This window comes from Nanorana parkeri, unplaced genomic scaffold (assembly GCF_000935625.1).
Source record: "Nanorana parkeri isolate BGI_ZX_2015 unplaced genomic scaffold, ASM93562v1 scaffold579, whole genome shotgun sequence".
NCBI classification, from domain to species: Eukaryota; Metazoa; Chordata; class Amphibia; order Anura; family Dicroglossidae; genus Nanorana; species Nanorana parkeri.
Genome location: NW_017306847.1, coordinates 483374 through 503650, shown reverse-complemented (window position 1 = coordinate 503650; position 20277 = coordinate 483374). Strand labels below are relative to the sequence as shown.

Here is a 20277-nt window from a genome sequence, read left to right as displayed (position 1 = left end):
AGGGAATTCTAATCTTAAGGATGTACAGCAGAGAAAAACTAAACTTAAAAAAGACAAAAGAAAACTTTAATGTGCATTTCTACTTCTGCAGTCAAATTTGAGAAAACTCGTGTTTGGTATGTGTTCCTATTCACACAGCATAATGAAAAATTATTTTTCTAAAAATGTTTTCTTTTATTTTTAGATGTCTCTGTGGAGGAAGTGTTTGGACAGATTGCAAGCTTCTCTGATCAATTTCAAAAGTGAGAAGAAACTAACGCTAGGGACACACAAAGTTATCTCTGATTAACATGCAATGCGTCCAGAGCCCGATTTCCCTCAAGGCTCAAACCTAGTTTAAAACTGATAATGGGATCTGCCAGCATAGTACAGCCAGGGTTAATTATGGTATTTAATTATGGTAAACATTAACCCCCTTGAATTCCAGAGGACAATTCAGTTTAGAAAAAAGTAATGCAGAAAAGTACACGCAAAATGTAAGCAGCAATTATATATTTTTTAAGTAATGCTATGTGAATGGCAACATGTAACAACTATAAAATAGGTCTTAAAGTATCCCAATTTGGCTGCAAAAGTGATATACACTTTAAACAGTCTGCACAAATAAGGCACCCATAAAAACAGGAGCAGATAAAAATAGAGATGTGGCTCAGAACCTGTCCCAGTCTTGTAATTCTGGGGTGAACTTCAATAAAATAGACACATTTACTGCAGGGTTGGTGTTTCTTTATTGCCAAGAATGCTTGTGTTGTGAAATCTGCCAGGCCTGCAGTGCTCTGGCTTTCCTTAAAAGGCCTTCCATGAGCTGACTAGACCCTATACTACACAAGAGTGAGGTATCTGCACAGACCTCTATAAGCTGCCTGTCTGTCCATTAGTTCATTTATGTGTGGTATATAGATGTCTGTGTAGCTGCCTTAAGCTTGTGCAATACAAGCCTTCAACCTGAGGTCTGGATTTTATATTAAGTGATTATATCTTGTATCTCTATGAAGCAGTTTATCACATTCAGGCAAAGCATTGCTTGGGCAGTGTCTCAAATTCTGTTTAAAGAAGGCATAATAAAAATTAACCCTTACAGTGGGGCTACCCCTGCAGTGCGAGGGTTAGCTGCTCATCTTGGTCTAGGTTCTTAAAAAAAAGATAAACTTGGCCGAACCTTGGTCCCACCTGGCTAGACCAGTCCCCCCAGGCTCTTCTCCCCCTGGGTTCTGGTGTTCTAAGGATCTGTGATTTCATCACGTCCGTTGACTTGCATTGGACATTAAGACTTGGATGGGCAGCTGAAGTGGAGGAGGAGAGAGGGGAGTGGTCAATGCCGCGGGCCTTAGAATCAGGCGACTGTATATTTTTCATTTTGGACCCTAAACCACAATGAGCAGTTAACGCTTACAGTGCAGGGGTATACCCGGAGTTCTTCTTTAAGAGTAGCCCTCGTCTAGTATGTTGTAATCTTAGTCTGCTGCAGATAGCAGGAAGCATTTTTTTTAGTCTTTCCTCATCAATGACCAATCTTTTCAAGGCAGCAGCAGCAGGATTTTCTTTCTAGCCTGTGATGGATCTTGACATGGCTGGTCATAGCATGAGAGTAAGAAGCAGTGAGCTGTGTGAGATTGGTGGTGGATTTCTATACTGGCTTATTAGAGGGGTATGTATGTATGTATGTATGTATGTATGTATATATATATATATATATATATATAAATGTACACAGCACATACACCAATCAGCCATATCATTATGACCACCCGCCTAATATTGAGTAGGTCCCCCTTTTGCTACCAGAACAGCCCTGTCCGGTCCAGGCATGGACTCCACTAGTCCTCCGATTGTAACATTATAATCAATGTTATTCACTTTACTTCTCAGTGGTCATAATGTTATGGCTGATCGGTGTATATAAACATATACACATACAGGCTGCCACACAGGCAAGGAGTAACATGACTGTCATCTCTGAGCCTGCATCTTGGTCCCAGAAGTAGATGTTGTTCTTAGATGAAGCCTAAACAAACATGGAGGCAGCCTTCGGGTGAGAGATGAAGCATTATTAAGTGGAGTGCTGTAATCTCTTTGTGTGGGTAATACATACTTGTAGTTGTCTAATTTACACATTACTTACCATCCATGATTGAAACATTTATGTGATGGTAGGCCTGCTTCAACATTTACATTCATGCCAAGTGGCAGGACTAACACATATGTAGCTAGCATTAGAACTTTCTGGGGACTAAACACTATAAACTCAGCATCATCATACAAAGTTGGTTATTTAGCTTTTTTTTTTAGGTCAACGTGAAGTACAATTAATACTAAACAGAAATAATTACCGTGCTGCTGTTTTCAATAGCCTCTTTCAATGGGACAAATACTGTGAAAGGCCCCTCTCCTGATAAAGCTTTAATGTTGTACCTCTGTAATCAAAATAATATGGCAGAGCATGGGTTACAATATATTCCTCTTGTTCTTATACTATCTAATAACTACAGTATACCCAAAACAGTACTACTCACCTCATTTAACCAATTAAAGCGGTATGCATCTTTATTGTACTGTAGCGTCTGCAAAGTTAAACAACTTTTAATAATAATTTTCAATATCATACTAACTATCTACCTTTGATCTGTGGAGAAATGGCGTGCAGTACATTTTTTCTGGCTAAACTGTTAAAAAAATGATACACCAACACACTGATCATACTGTAACTTAATCATAACCCCATCTTTGTTAAAATCATAACATGCTGTATATAATTGCTACACAAGTCTTTTTGTAATAAAGCTGAACTTTAGGCAGATACACTTTAAAAAACACAATTTAATGCAGTTTTAACACTTAAAGCTAAATGCATTTTTATACACTAGTGTAAGTACCTGAATCCGTTTTATATCAGCTTCCTGTAATCCTCTCATGAGGAGAGGCAGGGTCAGGAATTGATATCAATCAGGCACTGCTGCATGTACACGTGACAACATGAGAGAGCTGACTTGTTAGTGTGTTGCTGCTCCTTCATTGCCCATTCAGCAGACACTGAGGTGTTACGAATGTATCAGCAAAATTGGTGTCACACTTCTGGCTTTGCTGTCTGGCAGAGGTGTGTGAATCACAAAGATGGCTAAACTGAATTACAAATGCATTGGCAGATAAGAAAGTTCACCCATATCTATTTCACCTACAGGTGAAACTTGAATAATTAGAATATCGTGCAAAAGTAATTGCAGTAAGTGCTGCAAAAGGGGCCCAAACCAAGTACTGAGTACATATGCATGCTTGTACTTTTCAGAGGTCCGATATTGTTCTATGTACAATCCTTGTTTTATTGATTGCATGTAATAATCTACTTTTTTGAGGTTGTGGATTTGGGGTTCTTGGGGTTTTCATGAGCTGTAAGCCATAATCATCACAATTATGACAAATCACGGCTTGAATTATCTTGCTTTGCATGTAATGAGTCTATCTCATATATTAGTTTCACCTTTTAAGTTGCATTAGTGAAATAAATGAACTTTGCACGATATTCTAATTATTTGAGTTTCACCTGTATGTATTTAGCCCTTTGCCTAAAGTTCAGCTATAAATTATGTCTTTATATTCGACTCATTTTGCCTTAAACAAGTTAAAAGTTAGAACCTCAGCAATATTTCCTGTGCAATTCATTCCATCTCCAAGAAATCCTCGTTTACAGATGCAATAACGATTTGCTCTCCCTAACCGTATGCATATTGCATATGGGCTGCAACCTCCATTGTCCTAGAAGAAAATGAGAAATGGATGAGCAATAAAAATTGAATAGGGCTCAAGGCCTATCAACAAAAGAGTTAGTTCTTTGTTTCTGTCCTGTATTACTGATGTTTGGAAGGATTTGATCACCATGCGAATGCTTTGGATAAACACTATGGGTGGATTTATCAAAACGGGAGCAGACAGAATCTGGAGCAGTCGCCCATGGCAACCAATCAGCTTCTCTCTTTAATTTGTTTAGTTAAGAGTTGAAAATGAAACAGAGAAGCTGACTGGTTTCCAAGCATAACTGCTCCAGTTTTGATAATTTCCCCTCTGCATGTCCTATTCTACTGCATTTAAATTGTTTCCCCTCATAGAAGTCAATGCAAAAGCAAGTCAGAAGGAGTTCAGAGGAAAGTGAAAAGTATAACAGAAGTCACAGCAGTTCAAATGCAAACCTTTTCTCCTCTGTAAACATGCTGCATTTGACTTCTTTCTGAGTGTTAAAGTGACATTAAAGGCTATCCCTCCCAATCCTGCTGTAGGGACATACCTTAAGTGATGCCTCTTGATCCGATCATCTTCTCTCCAGTAGTCCTCCCAGCGCTGGTACCGGTCTCTGATCCAGCGCTGACTGTTGTGTCTTCTGTGTCCCACGGAGTCTGTGCAGGTGCACGCTTCTGGGCTGAGTGCATTGACGTACACGGTTCTTCCCCGGCTGAAGATCTGTATTGCACAAGTGCCTGCTCTTTGATCCTTCGCGGCCGCTTGAGAATCTTCAGATCTGCGCACAGGAGCGCACGGCAAAGACACAGTTAAGTGAAAGGAGAACTATGAGGCGAGTGAAAATCACTTAGCCTTATAGTTTTAGCCGACCTGACAATGAAACTGTCACAGGTCGGCTCAATAGATCGGGAAGTGAGCGAACACATGCCGTTGCTCGCTCACTTCTCCATCCTGTCCCTGCAGAGAGCCGTGACTGTCACTCACGGCTCCCTGCAGGGATTCCCCCCCTCCCCTGTACGCACCTCCAGTGCTCTAGATAGGCAGAGCCAGCTGTCACTCACGCAGCTGGGTGGATCCAGACTAGGGTTGCCACCCGTCCGGGTTTCACCCGGGCAGTACAGGTTTGCAATCATGTGCCCGGGTCTGTGCTCACCTCCCGCCCGGGCACATCATTCAAACGGTACAATGCCGCATACTAGCATGACTTGCGGCGGACACCGGGTGGCGCTGTCTCCCGTCCCTCGACTCTCCCTCTCCTGTGTCTCTCCTTTTTAACTCCAATGTCATTTATTTACAAAATACATGCATAGTGTATACTGTACAAACAAATCGCCGTGACACGCTATAGTGTTCGGGTTTGGCCTGAAGAAAAGGTGGCAACCCTAATCCAGACAGTAATGTCGGGATCCGTCCCGGCTGTGGCGTCTCCGTATATCGCTACAGCTCGCGGTATACTGAGCTTTGGGTGACGGGAGGACGCTAGTTTGTGTCCTCCCGTTACCCTTAGGAGAACTATGGGGAAAAACACTGACCCCATAGTTCTCCTTTAATACCTTTTTTTAATCATTTAAAACATTTTTTTTTTGCATATACCTACTGCTTGCTAGCAGTAGATATATGCAAAAACAAATGGAAGGTTTAAATGTTGTTTTTAAATGTTTTATTTTCTGAAAAATAAAATGTTGTTGCATGATATTCGCACAACACAACATTCCATTAAAACATTTTTTTACACAAAAGCACAATATAAATACTCATTTTGTGTAAAATTTAAAAAATTAGGTTGTGCCACGTAAATAGATACCCAACATGCCAAACTTAATTTGTGTGCGTGTGAAACGGCAAAAATCTATGGTACCCCAAATTGGTCATATGCTACAATTTAAAAGCCTGTACAGGTCATCAGTTTAGATGTAACTGTAAATATTGGCCCTAGAATTATTGCTCTTACACTGAAGTACCTGGCGATACCAAACATGTGTGGCGCAATTATTGTTTTCATACATAGGAGCACCCCACATGTCTTTGCGTTAGTATGTACATGTACGTGGGGATGGGGTATTTAAAAAAATTGTGTTTTTATATGTAACTTCTTTTTTCTACTTAACTTCACTGCTATCACATAGGGGGACTCACAAGCCCCCAATCTTATAGCACTTTAGAGATGACAGTTGCTCTTTGCAGTTCACTAAAGCTGATAAAGCATATATAGTGTTTGATCAGCTTTTTCCCCAGGCCTCTCTAGCTCTGTCAGCTCAGAAACCGGAAGTGATAAAATCATCATTGCTTCTGGTTTCATTCAGCGGGGAGGAGATCAACAAACGAAAGTCTGTTGTTCTCTCCGCCACCCACGATGCTGGTCCTGGGCATGCAGGAGGGGCAGCGGAGGCAGGGAGCACGGTGGGAAGGCACACGCTTATTGGCCCGTAAGACCAATCAGGCAGTGCCCAAATTGCTTCCCGACCCAACCCGACCCAATGGACAACCACTTTCAGTCTACTGGTGCTTAGATTGTTGTCTGGCTGCTTAAAAACCTCTGCACAGGGTGAGGCTGAGAGTGTGATATGTCATATTCTAACGGCAGTAGTGGGATTTGAGACTTCTGCTGTCACACCTCCCAGTGACTCTCTTTGTGGCACCTGACAGTGTCAACTGTGATAATACTGTCGTTGATCTTAACATAACATAGCCTAAATCAAGACAAGTAGCAGGGAAACTGTCAATATAGTCAGTACACTACAAGGGCCAGTGCTGTGGATATAGATTGTCAGGGAAAAGGGGGCAATAGAGAAGAGTTATAGTACCTTGTAATGAGCCTGGGCTTGGTGCGAACTCTGATCACCTGAGTTTGCCCAAGTCCACTCAAAATTATGACCACTACTCCCCTCCTGGCGCAGTCCATGGCAGAAGTTTCAGAGGGGGCATTCACCGTCCCTTTGTGACGTATAGCTGCAGAGTAGGGAATGTGCCTGCCACAACTGAATGGGCTGGGAGGGGGGTGAAGGTCACAGTTTTGAGCGGGTTTGGGCAAACTCAGACCAACTACTGTAGTCCAGGTTCATCACTAGTAGTAACAGCTATAATAAACTTCAGGATATTTTATCTGATTACATAATTGTTAGTGTGCCGTCAAACATTTACATTGCAACCCTAATATAAAACTTCTTTAAACTGTATTTCTACAGAACTATAAACCTCAGTTGTCTTGTCAGGTTTTTAATAGGGAGACCTTTTCTTTCTAGTTTGACTATTTTAGATGTGGGGATGCACTGGCGGTCCCAGCATGCATTTTGGATTGCTGGGCCTCCATTGCATCCCTGCACCTTTTGAGGCGGAGTAGGCCACCTCCAGGTACACCTGCATTTAATTTATCGACTGCATTAATATGCTCCCACATGGAGACTCCTATACATAGAGTTAAGACCACACTTCACAGAGGTGCATTGACGGGGCAGTGTGGCTTCTACATATTTTTGGCCAAAGGTTTGTGCAACTAAAACTATTTAACACATACTGTTGGCGGGGTAATTTGTTTTGTTGCAGGCTAGCTGGCAGGTGTGCTGGGAATATCTTTGCGTTTGTATTATTTAAATAGGGAGACACAGATTTTTTTACAGCCTCAGGTGCACTGCATTAGGCAAACAGGATTAATTTCAGAGTGGATGGGCTGTAGCAGAAATACTGAGGACAATAAATGTACACTGATAAGACAGCTAAACAAATGCTCTCTAGAGTTGGTCATGGTCAGTCTTGACCTCTCCAACCCTTAGGGCCCGTTCACACTATAGCATTGCACTAAGCACACACTTTCAAGTGTTTAGTGCACTCTACTGCACAGTGCACCTAGCAAAAAAAGCCAAACAAACCAAGTAGTGCATGCACTACTTATTTTCACTGCACTGCAACGTAACAGAGTATTGCGGTTCCTGCAGCACACAGCTACCCAGAGGTGTGTTGTGGTGCCATTTAAATGAATGTCAATAGAAGACACCTAGTGCACAGTACTGTGCAATTGGATGCAGTAAAGGCACGGTAATGTGTGCTTAGGCAATGCTATAGTGTTATGGGGCCCTTAATGATACACTACTGGATCTGCTTTATCTTCACATGCACACAGGTTTTCAATGTTTACTTTGCCTCAACAGCCTTTCTGACGTGGCCCCCCTCCCATCCCTAGGCCAAATAGAAGACGTAGGAGTGACACTAAGTTTACTGGAGCTTATAGATAAAAGAAGAATTATTTTATATCATAAAATAATAGAGAACCTCATCGCAAATGTTGATTTCTTGGCAGGACTGTGTACCATTTCCTTTGTACCCTGGAAGACAGTTGCAAGCAACCTGCAAAAAGAGAAAGAGTTTCAATGATCAAAACAGAAAAAGCTGCCATATGTGTATTATACACCATCTTTATACATAGGCCTTTCATAAATACTGGAAGACTTGTCTATACTTTGAACAACCTCCATATTTGAGTAAGGAGTATCAGCAAACAATGCCAGGCCTGGAATACATTTTACTCTACTGTACATGCTGCATATTTGCCAGGCTCAGAAGAATTTAAGTGTCCTCCAGTTCTCAGCCTAAAGCCATGAGCAAACATGTTCAGTTTGGTCCCCATAAGAAATACAATACCTTTATGCTGAAGTCATAGGGCTAAATTCCCCTACAAATACATTCCTCTATGTTTTTTCTATTGATTATAATATGAACATCCACTTTTGTGCTGAAAGACGATACTGTCTTAAAGAGTATATATATTCATCAGCACTTACCTACCGTATGCAGAGGCCTCACTACATTAAATAATAATCTACCTCATTAGTGGTTTCAATTGCAGCACCTCCCAAAAAAGGGCAACCTATCCAAACTGGCAAACAGCCCTGTTGCTGTTATATTCTGACTTGTCAAAATTCAACTAAGCCCTAAATTTCATCTCCAACCACTCTCTCTGGCCACTGATGTCTGCAGAGGGCAGTGACATGTAACGCCATAGAAAGGGCCAGGTTATCGATATCATGGGGGGCTGTGACTGACAGCCTGACTTTACCTTTTCTATCTTGCAGCAGAGATAAGATGGTGGCACCCAATAGTGGAATAACTGACTCTTGGAGAACAGGCTAAAGCAGAGTTTATGTTCACAGATTATGTACCAGTGATTTGTTAGGAGTGGAATATTTCATATTCATTGCTTTCTATAAACATTGGCAAATAAAGGAACTGCTGTAGTTAATTTCATAGTTAATATAACTCATTTTGGAAAAACCTCCACCCACTTGTGCTCCTTCTGCACTCTCAAGATGCCCCTACACACTGTGTTTCATATATTTACCGATTTCTCATACCTCTTATGGGCCTCAATAAATGGGGAAAAGACTTATACTACACTATCTGATAAAGAAAGGAAGAAAATACTGAAACTATCTCATGCCTCCTCCCTAGATCTAAGACAACAGAAATGAACTATATGCTCTTGTGGTAATATGTTCCATTTAGAGTCTACTGAATCAGTCCATCAGTACCAGCCAATTGTTGGAGAGGATGTCAATCCACACATTTGGTGGTACTGCCTGAATATACAGACATACTAGATGGAAATCCCTTTACCTACTTGATCAGTGGCATCATCATATTTTAGAAACCACTGGTGTTGCCTTTTATATGCCTGTACTCTCTCTTTCTCTACTCAACACTACAAAAACTCTGGTCCCACAACTCCTCAATGTTGCCAAAGAACGAATACTAGACTTTGGAGAATGGACAAACGCCCATTGATCTCTAAGTGGTTTCGTAAAATCGACCACATTCCCCATATATAAGAGCGCTTATACAGTTATAACGACACTTTTTTGACAAATATTACCAAAGGTGGGCTGGTTGGCTCGAATACAAACATTCCCCTACTTATGTTTTCCACATGTGTTTCAGGCCTCCCACCCATTCTACCCTGGACCTGGATAATAATGCAAACTGAGCCATGAACATTCCCTGGAAATACTATAATGAAATCTCCTATCCACATGCTCTTGTTAACCCTACTGGCCTCTCTCATCTCAGCTCAGCTAAACTAGACCATGATGGAATTCCTATTAATCATAAAATGTATAATTTTTCTCACTGGGCTATCTATCCCTCCCCTACCACCCTTTACCATTCTCCAAAGTGTGTCCTGTATGCATGCCAACCCCATCCTAACATACTCCTGTTCTTTGATCCTTGATATAAACGTACAGTGGTCTGGTTTTCTGACTGTGAACAGTATACATTTTTTCTGTATATCTCATACTCGAAACAATAAAAAGAAAACAAATAAAAAAATGTAACTCACTTTGTTTGGTCCAGTTTTTGTGCATTCTGCTTTTGGATGACAACCACCATTATTTTCCAAACATGCATCAATCTCTGTTCAGAAATCAAAAAATACATATAGATGGATACAAAATCAAGATTTTCCCTCACTTCCTCTATGGGTAAAAACAGTTTCACAGAATAGGAAATGATCAATCAGGGCCCCTACTGTGATGCCTGTTAGCACACAAGCATCCTCATCCATGCACCTGCAGCAACATAGGATGACTATACATGTAGTAGCAAGACAAGTATATGAAACATATTCCATAAACATTTTTCTGGTGATATTCCACTGAAAATAAAGTAAATTAAATATTTCAAACAAAAGTGTCTGTATTGTCCACAACAAATTGTTGTATATGTGGAATCTGGGCTCCGGCAGTCTAAGGTCCTGTAAGTCAGCACGGCTAATACACTTTATTAGACTTGAAGATGCAGAGAGACATACCGCAGCTGGAGCCCGGGGGAGAAGAGGCTGCTGGGATCAGTCTCAGTTTGGGTGAGTATCTCTTTATTTTTGCTCCCTAGAAAAAATGAGCAGTTAACCCTTACAGTGCAGGCGTACCTCCACTGTAAGTGTTAACTTTTAAAATTCCTGGAGATCTGCTTTGAAGTAGAGCCATCTAGTTTTAGAAGATTTTTAGGTGTAAAAGCTAGACCCTCACTGCCTTTTCAGGGTTCCTCTGTGTTTGAGAACTTCTTTCAGTTTCCTGTTTTCCTTATGTGCGCAATCTTGGTGGCCTCTCCTGGGTTTTCTCAATTCAGCAAGTTGTTAAACAGAAGCTGATATACTGAATAAATACTAGACTTGCAGGAGAGAGAACAGCAACTAATGTATTTCCATCTGGTCTACAGACTGGTAAATCAACATTTAGGAAGGCAATTTTGACCTTTCTATTTTGAATAGATCTTTAGAATAGATTAATAGACATTAATCCTCACCAAAACAGATGATTCCATCTCCACTGTAGCCATCAATGCAGGTGCAGCGTGCTTGTCCTAATGGAGCCTTAGTGCAATTTGCATAAACAGAACATCCACCATTGTTAGCAGCGCAGACATCAATCTCTGAATAGTATAAAATGATCACAATGAGAAACAGTCATTGTACAACTTGTATAACTCTTGCAGTTTTTACACATCATTGTATTGTATAGACAGATGCTTTTGATCTTAAACACTAAACTTCTCTATATACATGTTCTCTCTCTAATTTGAACTTGGTGACTGGCACACCATAGACCATTGCTCTTGTAACCCCCTGGCGGATAGTCCAAGCCATCCTTTGTGAACAAATTATGTTTATAGGTGTGTGCACAAAAGTACAGACACACACATGCCTGTATATATATATATACACACACACACAATATATGTATCATACTGTACATACACAGACCATGGCTTTTGTGTGAGGTGTATGTAATTGGCAAGGGCTGCTGTGCTCTGTATTGCTGAGCCAGTCTCAGAGAGAGATCTTCGTGATGTCTCCGCCAGCTCAGTGACTAAAAACACAGCGGCCACCTCTGTGGCTTTGATGTTCCGCTTGCGGTGATTAGGGTGAGCCAAGGCACACCCAGCACAACCCTTGCATACCTGAGAGAAATCCAGAAAAGAGAACAACTTTTCTATCCGAATTAAACTTTTTTGTGTAAACAGCATTTAAAAAAAAGTTATGCTGTGTGAATGAGAAACGTGTAGCAAATATAAAATAGGCGTTATTCCAATTTGGCTGCAAAATTGGAAGTACTCTTTAGCGATACGTATAACCAAAACCAGTTTTATAGAACATAAAAAGTCTAAAATGGGTTTAGGTGCTCTTTACAATTAAAGTATCACAGTATTGGGGCTTTTTTTCCAGGGTATTGCTGTCTCCCATGTAAATTCATTATGATCAGCACAACTCTTTTTGATTGTAAACTCTCACGGGCATGACCCCCCTAACCCTCGTGTCTTGAATTGCATCATAACTGTACTGTTCCCCTTTAATTTGTACAGCATTCGGCAAACTGTTGGCGCTATATAAATCCTGTATTATAATAATAATACAATTATGGTTGCCTGCAAGAGCTTGCTCTATTCTCCACTCGGAGAGCACGGATATCACTCATATTCAGAAAAGACAGGCTAGCAAGGTTTTTTTAATCATAAAAAATTGATTTTCGTCATCTCTAGTAATACACTAAAAGCTTTGATATGAAAAATACTCTAATTTTTACCTGGCTATTGTTAAGCCCCCTCACCTATATGTACTTGTCCCCAGTCATTCAGATTCTCTAATGTTAAAGGAGAACTATGGGGTAAGTGTTTTTCCCCTTAGTTCTCCTCTGTGTCACGGGAGGACATAAACTAGCGTCCTCATGTGACCCAACGCTCAGTATATAGCGAGCTACAGCTCGTAATATACTGAGACCGCCGCAGCCGGGACGGATCCCGACATTACTGTCAAGATCCACCCAGCTGCGTGATTGACAGCTGAGGCAGAGCCAGCTGTACCCGCCCCCTCCCCTGTCCGTTCCGCCAGTCAGCGCTGGAGGGTCGGACAGGGGATGGGGGGAATCCCTGCAGGGAGCCGTGAGTGACAGTCACGGCTCTCTGCAGGGACAGGATCGAGAAGTGAGCGAATGACGGTATGTGTTCGATCACTTCCCGATCTATTGAACCAAAGTGTGACAGTTTCATTGTCACACGTTGGCTAGAACTATGAGGTTGAGTGAAAATCACTCACCTCATAGTTCTTCTTTAAATGTTTGTACAAACCCTCACATTAGGCCCAACTCACAAAAATTTAAAGTGTATCTAAACCAAAACAAAATATTCAATAAATTGCAGCTTACCAGTCCTCAGATAAGGTGGAAGCATTTTTTTCTTTTCTTAAGGCTCTAGCACACTTTCTATCTGTCCATGTCGACTCTCACTTCTCCATCGTATCCATGGAGGGAGCCATGGTTGCCACATAGGCTAGACTTCAAACATGCCTCGCTTTATTCGTCTCACATGGTGGTTGATAGAACTAGCAGTTTACAAATGAAGGATAGCACTGTTTATGCTGTCTTTGCAGCTCATATGAAGTGATTTAGGGGGTAAAAGCCCTTTAAGTTGAAGTATCACCTAAACAGTGCCTGGCAACCAGTGACATGCACTAGAATTGTTGCAAGGGTAACATAAGGTAAGGTGAGCAGAGGAGGTCTCTCCATCATGGGCTAGCGCTAGCAGACAGACAAGATTTGAGTGCACGCAGTGCTAGGTCATACGTCATACGTCCCCGTCGAAGATGGCGTGGGGTGTCATATTGCTCTCTGTGAGAAGGGCAGGGAAACAGGGCTATTACCCCTGCTAAGAAGATGTCTTAGGAATCATGTGTAAGTGTTGACATGGGTCTTTCCAGGGAGAAAAACTATCTGTAACATATACAAAGCATATGTGCCTTCGGATGTGTCTGTAAAGTAACAGCTGCCTCTGACGTAGTCTTGCTGTTTCACCCTGTCAAAAGCGGGAACTCTGGAGAGCCCCCATGTAAATGGATAATGGTGACACCATATTGTCTACCTAAAGCCCATTATAAAGAACATTGCATTTCTGGAAAGATCAATTGTTATTTTCTGCAATAGCTTAAGATGTACTTAGCCAGGAAAAAGAAAAGCTGCAATATATTATATTTGTGTTTTAGGGTCTAGCTGCCCTTTAACACCAGCCTAAGGCACTCTATTTTCAGCCATTTGACTGTAAGTTTTAAGTTATAACTGTTATATTATATATTAACTGTTATATTTGTTATAATACCCCTAACAGTTGACCATGGAATATTTAGTCGCAAGGAATTTCACGGAACACCTGAATCCAATGATGTGGAGGAGTGTCCCAATACTTTTGGTAATATAGTGTATGTTTCTCCTCTGTACTATTCTCTACCTATGTAAAAAAAGAGCATAGTTCCAATTCTTTCATGCAACATGCAACACATATGTTACCAGGGAATTCCAGCTTATATTATGGTGTTTTCAAACAACACAAATGACCAAAGTTACCACTTAGATTGAAGGCTGCAGGGACTGCACTTCTCTACTGCTGCGTTTCCCTCTCACATGCAAGAGGAATTTGCCCAGATGAGGGCTCAGTTACAACAAGATGCATTCTAAAGAATGTGTACACAATTTGAAATCATAGCAACACATTATGCTGATATTAATAAAAGTGTTGTTTCAACTACAGTAACATATAGGACAGAGGCCCATACATCCATCCCATACCTGTACAATGTGTGCCATTTCCTGTATATCCTGCAAGGCAGAAGCATTTTCCGGTGGTGTTTTTAGGTCCTGGAATACAACTGAAAAGAATGAAACTGTAAAGAATCTGTTCCTCTCAATGTAATTAAACATAAAATCTGGTGAAAACAAAATGAGTTATCTTAAGGAAATCTGAAGGCTGCCAATGTTGACCTGTATTTGGAAGTTCTATACATTCTGAGCCAGTGACCTGGAATAATCTTGCAGCAAATGAAGCGTCAGGCCGGTGATTTAGAAAATGAAGTCATAAAATCAGCATCATATCCAGGCAACTAGTATGGTCAGAACACGTCACCATTGGCAGTCTTTAGTTTCCCCTATGCTCTGACAGTGTTCCAGGGCAGCCATTTATGGAAATTGCATAGAAGCTAAGTATATTGCACTTTGGGTATAATGTGTCCTAAAGAAAATTCTCTGTGTGCTTTCTACATATCAACCAATCAGATTCTTTAATTTTCTACCTGCACTACATATAAAAGGAAGTTTAAAAAAGAACTCTGGGAAAAAAATGTTCTTAACTTTTTGCAGTGGGGATATTTCCACTCTGCGAGGTTTAAGTACTCTTTTTTGTCTAGGGTGTAAAAAAACAAAGTTATACTCACCTGAACCTCACAGCCGGCTGGCTGTTAGAGCACTCCCTGCAGCATGTTTCATCCTCTGTGCAGCGATAAAATGTCCCTCACGCCCAATACACTGCATTAGACATGATGACTCACTGGCCCTTAGACCGCCAGTACAGAGGGGGAGAGAGGCTCCAGGGACTAGCCTAACAGCCAGCCGCCTCCGAGGATTGGGTGAGCATAACATTGGTATTTTTTCTCACAGGGAGGTCACTGTTATACGGTCTAAATGTATTATTTCATTAAAAGGTGTCACTTACTTGGCATTGAGGCTGCAGGTGCCATTGCATAAATCATTGTTAATATCTAAAAAAAATAAAATGTATATTTTTAAACTAAATTACATTCATAACCAATAGTGCAGACGGGTCATCTAACACAGTAGAAGAAAATACTAAAAGAATGAGAGTTGTGAGGTCGTAGCCAGTTCTCTATCCACGTACACACCACCTCATCTATGCCCATAGCCCTCAGCTTGTGTAGCTTGTGTAGCTTAAACGCTCAAAAAGTGTCTGTGATCACTGTAGGATATCATAAATAGGACACATTGTGACAAAACACACCTTAAAGTAACACTAAACTCTGGAGTTTAAAAATGTATTAAATTCATCTCTGAATTCATTCTGACACTGTCCTTCCTTCTGGAGGGTGTTTACTTTTGTTCCCCATGGTCCCTGTCTGTGTTGTAAAGTAGTCATTACTCCTGTGATGGACTACAATATCACATTTTGTTTAATAATTTGTATTGAGATTGTAGTCCATCATGGGGGCGTGCTTGGAGTAATGGCTACTTTACATGAAGGGGATTTATATTCTTTGTAGTTATGGAGGAGTATATTTGAATGAAAGTTTTTGTGGCAATAGGATTGAGAGGTGAGCGAACCCGGTATGTGCTCGCTCACCTCCCGATCTACTGAGCCGACCTGTGACAGTCTCATTGTCACAGGTCGGCTAAAACTATGAGGTGAGTGGAAATCACTCATCTCATAGTTCTCCTTTAAGTAATAGATGGAGATGAAACCTGGAAGTTGCATGGGTCTATGCCACATTGACTTTAGCTACATAGTAGAATTTAGAACTGCATGAAGAGAAATAGTTTGAATATGCGTGAATCTTCTTTAACAAAGGCCTGTGATTTGTGTATATATCCTACATACAGTTACATGATTATTTAGCACTGGGCCAAATAGCACACATGTATAAGCAGAGTAGGTACCTATGTCACAGACAGAACCAGTCCAGCCTTTATCACACTGACACAATCCATCCCCATGGAGTCCATCGTTACATTTTCCATGAATGCAATCACAGTCTGTAAAAAAAAAAAAGATACAGTATAAATAATAAAAATATGTAATAAAAATCTGCAAGATATGCTAAATATTTTGTAACTTTTTTGGGGATACAGTCATTGTGGGCGATAATGTAGTCTAAATTATGTTCACTTTCAAAAAAAAAATCAGAGCTAGAGCCAAAAACCCTTTTAAAGTAAAAAAAAAACAGAAAGAAACACTTGCAAATTTAAGAATATTAAGGATTTTACTGTTTGGCAATTCCAGTATTACAAATCGTTAGGCAAACTGTCTGTATTACAGGCAATTAGGGTCTTATGTTATATCACATGAGACCCAAATTGCCTATAATTACAGAAAGTTTGCTTTCTGGGGGGTGAAACAAGTGTTCTGATTGTTGGTAGACAACCACTTTGGACACTCGGCTAAAGGAAAAATGCAAAGCCCAGGCCTAGCCATGCACAGTTCCTGCCCTTGTTCTGACACAATTGTCTGTTTACAATTGCAATTAGGTCAACTCATCCTAAAATCAAGGGAATCATTTGGTCTTTTTTTTAACCTCTTATCTGTCACCCTGAATGATGTAAAAATCTCTCTAGATTCCTCTCATTTGCCAAAGACCTGACCCAGTCCTCTTTGTATAATTACCAGGTGACCTGCATTTCGTAAGACAGTTCTGATATGGAGCTATGAGTAAAATGCAGGAATTGCATGATTCCCAGCAGTTAACCTTTGCAGTGTGAGGTACCCCCACCGTAGGGCAGGGCCATGGTCTCGTTCACACCTAGGCGTATTGCATATGCGCGACCGTCGCGCGTTTTTTTACCGCAATGCGCGGTAAAAAAGTTGCGCGACCGTCACGCGTTTCCGAAGGCTACTTGGCTGTATCCCAATGGAAACGCGCAACAAAACGGCCCAAAGTAGTACCTGTACCTTTTCAGGCGTGGGCCGTTTTGTAGCGCGTTAGGGACAGGCGGAAATACGCCAAGGTGGGAACGAGACCTTTGAATACAATGGGATTTATATTTTTGAGCGTTTTGTAGAGCGTTCGTCGAGCGTAGAACGCGCTACAAAACGTTCAGGTGTGAACGAGGGCTTACAGCATCTGCTAAGTCCAGGAACACCTGCTGTGCTGAGCAATAGACATGTGTGATTCCTTTTGTTACGATTTTCGGAAATTTGGACATTCGGATGCATCCGAATTTCCAAATGAAAGGATTACGAATCCGAACGTATCCAAATTTTCCGATAATGAAATTCGAAGGCATGCAAATTACTTTCCAAATGTCACTCTGAAGGAACTTTTGTTGCAGAACGTTAAAATAAAATAAACATAGTCAGCATTGAACCTCTTTACCACAATCCTGGCCGGTGGTTGTGGGGGTCTGTGGGCAGGGGGGCGTATCTGAATCTGGCCGCCCCCTTTCATAAAGTCCCAAATACTATTTGGGAGCAAAGCAATCATAATGACCCCATGCTTTTTTTTTCTTGTTTCTGTGGACTGTCAAAAAAGTTAAAAAGAAAAATGTCCCTTTTTTTTCTAATGCCGATTTGCTACATGGAAAATTTGTTGGTAATTATCTATTGCATCTGAAAGTAATGAAAATTTTGGATTCGGACGAATCCAAATAATGAAACAAACTGACTTTTGGACCTAAATCTCTAAAAAGGAAATAACGAAAAATTTGAAACAAAAGTAAACAATTTTTTTGCCGGCACACATGTCTACTGAGCAACTGTGCTGTTAAAACACAGCTGGTCGCTCACTCATGCACAGCAGCCACTTAGAAGATGCCTCTGATGTCACTGCCCCTCATCCAATTACAAAATGCCTAGTATTCATTGAGAAAAACACTAGGCATCCTCTGAATGGGGACCTGGTGCGTTTTAACAGCACAAGTCGCTGAGCACAGCGGCTGTACAGGACCCAGATGACACTGTGATACACTGTAGCAGCTGTGGCTACTACAGTGTATTACATAACCCTTGTGGCCCTGCCAGGGATGATCGCATAGTTCGCACGATTAACGCAGTACTGCACATTGTGGAATGGTCGAGGACATTTTGGGTGGGAGATGCGTTTGGAATGCTATTCAAATAAATGGCAACACAATGCACCTCTGGCACTGTTAATGCATGGTATGTGCATTTCGCGGTACCATGCATTAACCGCACAGAAGCGTGCGATTAACACTCAGGCTTGGTGTGAATGGACCCTTGGACAGTTTGGAATTGACAGTAAGTGCAAGAGGGGGACAGCAGCAGGGCAAAAAGACTGTATGTTCTAAATACACCCTCTGTACTTTGATGATGTTTTTTCGGGCATGTGTAGTAGTGTGCACAACTTGCTAAAGCCTTTTTATGGCAAAAACTGTTTTGTTTTGTATACAGCGGGGAAGAGTAAAAGCCTCTCATGTTTTTTTATTGCTGTTTATGTCCCTATTCTGCAATGGAGATGCAAGTAAAAACGTATTTTAGTCAAGTCAGTAAAATAACATTGATTTGTATTGTTCCATGCGGCACCCTGTCACAGTAAAAAATGCACCCCATATTTTGGATGTCATCTAGACTGGAAACAAGAGAAAATATCCTCAGTAGAGTCACAAAAAGAAAAAAGAAACAGTATGTCGCCTATTAAAGATCTTCATAAAAAGTAAGATCTGTCATGTATTTTTTTAAAGTATGAATATAGTTAAAATCACCTGCTTTGCAGTCAGCGCCGTATCTTCCAGGTTCACAGGTTTCACACGCAGTTCCATGAAAACCCTCTTTACAGATACATTCTCCAGTGCCCGTAATGCTATCTTGGCACTTTCCATTATTAGAGCAGGAATTGTTCAGACCTCCTGAACACAATATACACTGATGTCCATAATATCCTGTACAGCACTGTGGAGTCTGGAAAGAAAAATTAAGTGTTTACCTAAAGATTTGGTATTGTAGCACCATATTAAGCCATGATAGGGTCAGAGGAAGGTATAACTGTAAATGTCTCAGCAGCCTGCTGCCCATTGCCTCCAATTAAAGTGCAATTCACAGGAAATTTTGTTGCAGATCATTCAGGGCATACCCTTACCCTAATGGTACTCCACAAAAAACAGTTTGAGAAACACTAATCTAGAAGAACTGTGAATGAGAACATGGTAATCAATCCAAGGTTTGTTATGGGTGGTCAACAATCCAGGTGTCAGAGTTTTTTTTTACAGCCGCCTAACAAATATGAATTGTAGGTCTCTGGAACCAGTAATATCCACCCTTATGACTTCTATGATTTATTTGCATTTTGGAGGGTAACTCCACCCAGACACTCCCACATCTAGTTTATTCAGGTATTTGATTATCCTAGGGCATGAAGAATCACTAGCGGGACTGTGCACCATAATTTGTTTCAGTTGCAACAACCAGGTAAAACCACAGATAGAGAGATCCTTGTGGGGGGCAGAGACTGATTGGTCCAGTATTTGTTATAAAGCTCTAGAATATAGAATATGGTGGTGTTATGTAAATGTGTAAAATTAATGAATACATATAAATATGTCTTAATACATGAGTACTTCAAAAAGGTTCATAGACCTTTAAGGGTAGTTGGAGATGCATTCTAACCAGTAACACTTACTACTAAGTATAACAATGACAAGTAGGACAGGTTTTCAGGTGGCTAGCTTGCAGAGATGTATAGGTCCCACATGCATGAGATCCAGCCAGTCTATTGGTAACTTAAAGAGACTCTGCCATAGGAGGAAGGGGAGGACAACTGCTACAAATGTAAAGGGAAGGGACCTGTACATATCTGCAGCACCCACCATAACCTTCCTGTAATGGCAGAATACTGGGCTGCTCTGACAGGCAGAGTTCCAAGACTTATGAGTAATGATGAAGCTTGCAGCTAAGCTCTGCTTCCATGCATTCCTATCGAGCTATCACTATGATGGCAACTTCAATGGCCAGTAAAAATATGTAACATGCAGGAAGGGGTAGGAAAGTTTTATCATTATC

General features: G+C 40.9%; 1 protein-coding gene across 1 annotated transcript in view; it reads right to left on the bottom strand.

Annotated features, from left to right (window-relative positions):
• Positions 1-20277, bottom strand: part of STAB1 (stabilin 1) — a 145403-nt gene that overhangs the window by 42945 nt on the left and 82181 nt on the right. The window contains exons 35-44 of the mRNA XM_018562472.1: positions 18984-19179; positions 16206-16301; positions 15250-15295; positions 14331-14410; positions 11023-11148; positions 10058-10131; positions 7996-8070; positions 3631-3750; positions 2514-2561; positions 2331-2414 (exon numbers count right to left, since the gene is read on the bottom strand). Coding sequence (XP_018417974.1) covers positions 2331-2414; positions 2514-2561; positions 3631-3750; positions 7996-8070; positions 10058-10131; positions 11023-11148; positions 14331-14410; positions 15250-15295; positions 16206-16301; positions 18984-19179 — 945 coding nt within the window. The remainder of the gene's footprint in view (positions 1-2330; positions 2415-2513; positions 2562-3630; positions 3751-7995; positions 8071-10057; positions 10132-11022; positions 11149-14330; positions 14411-15249; positions 15296-16205; positions 16302-18983; positions 19180-20277) is intronic.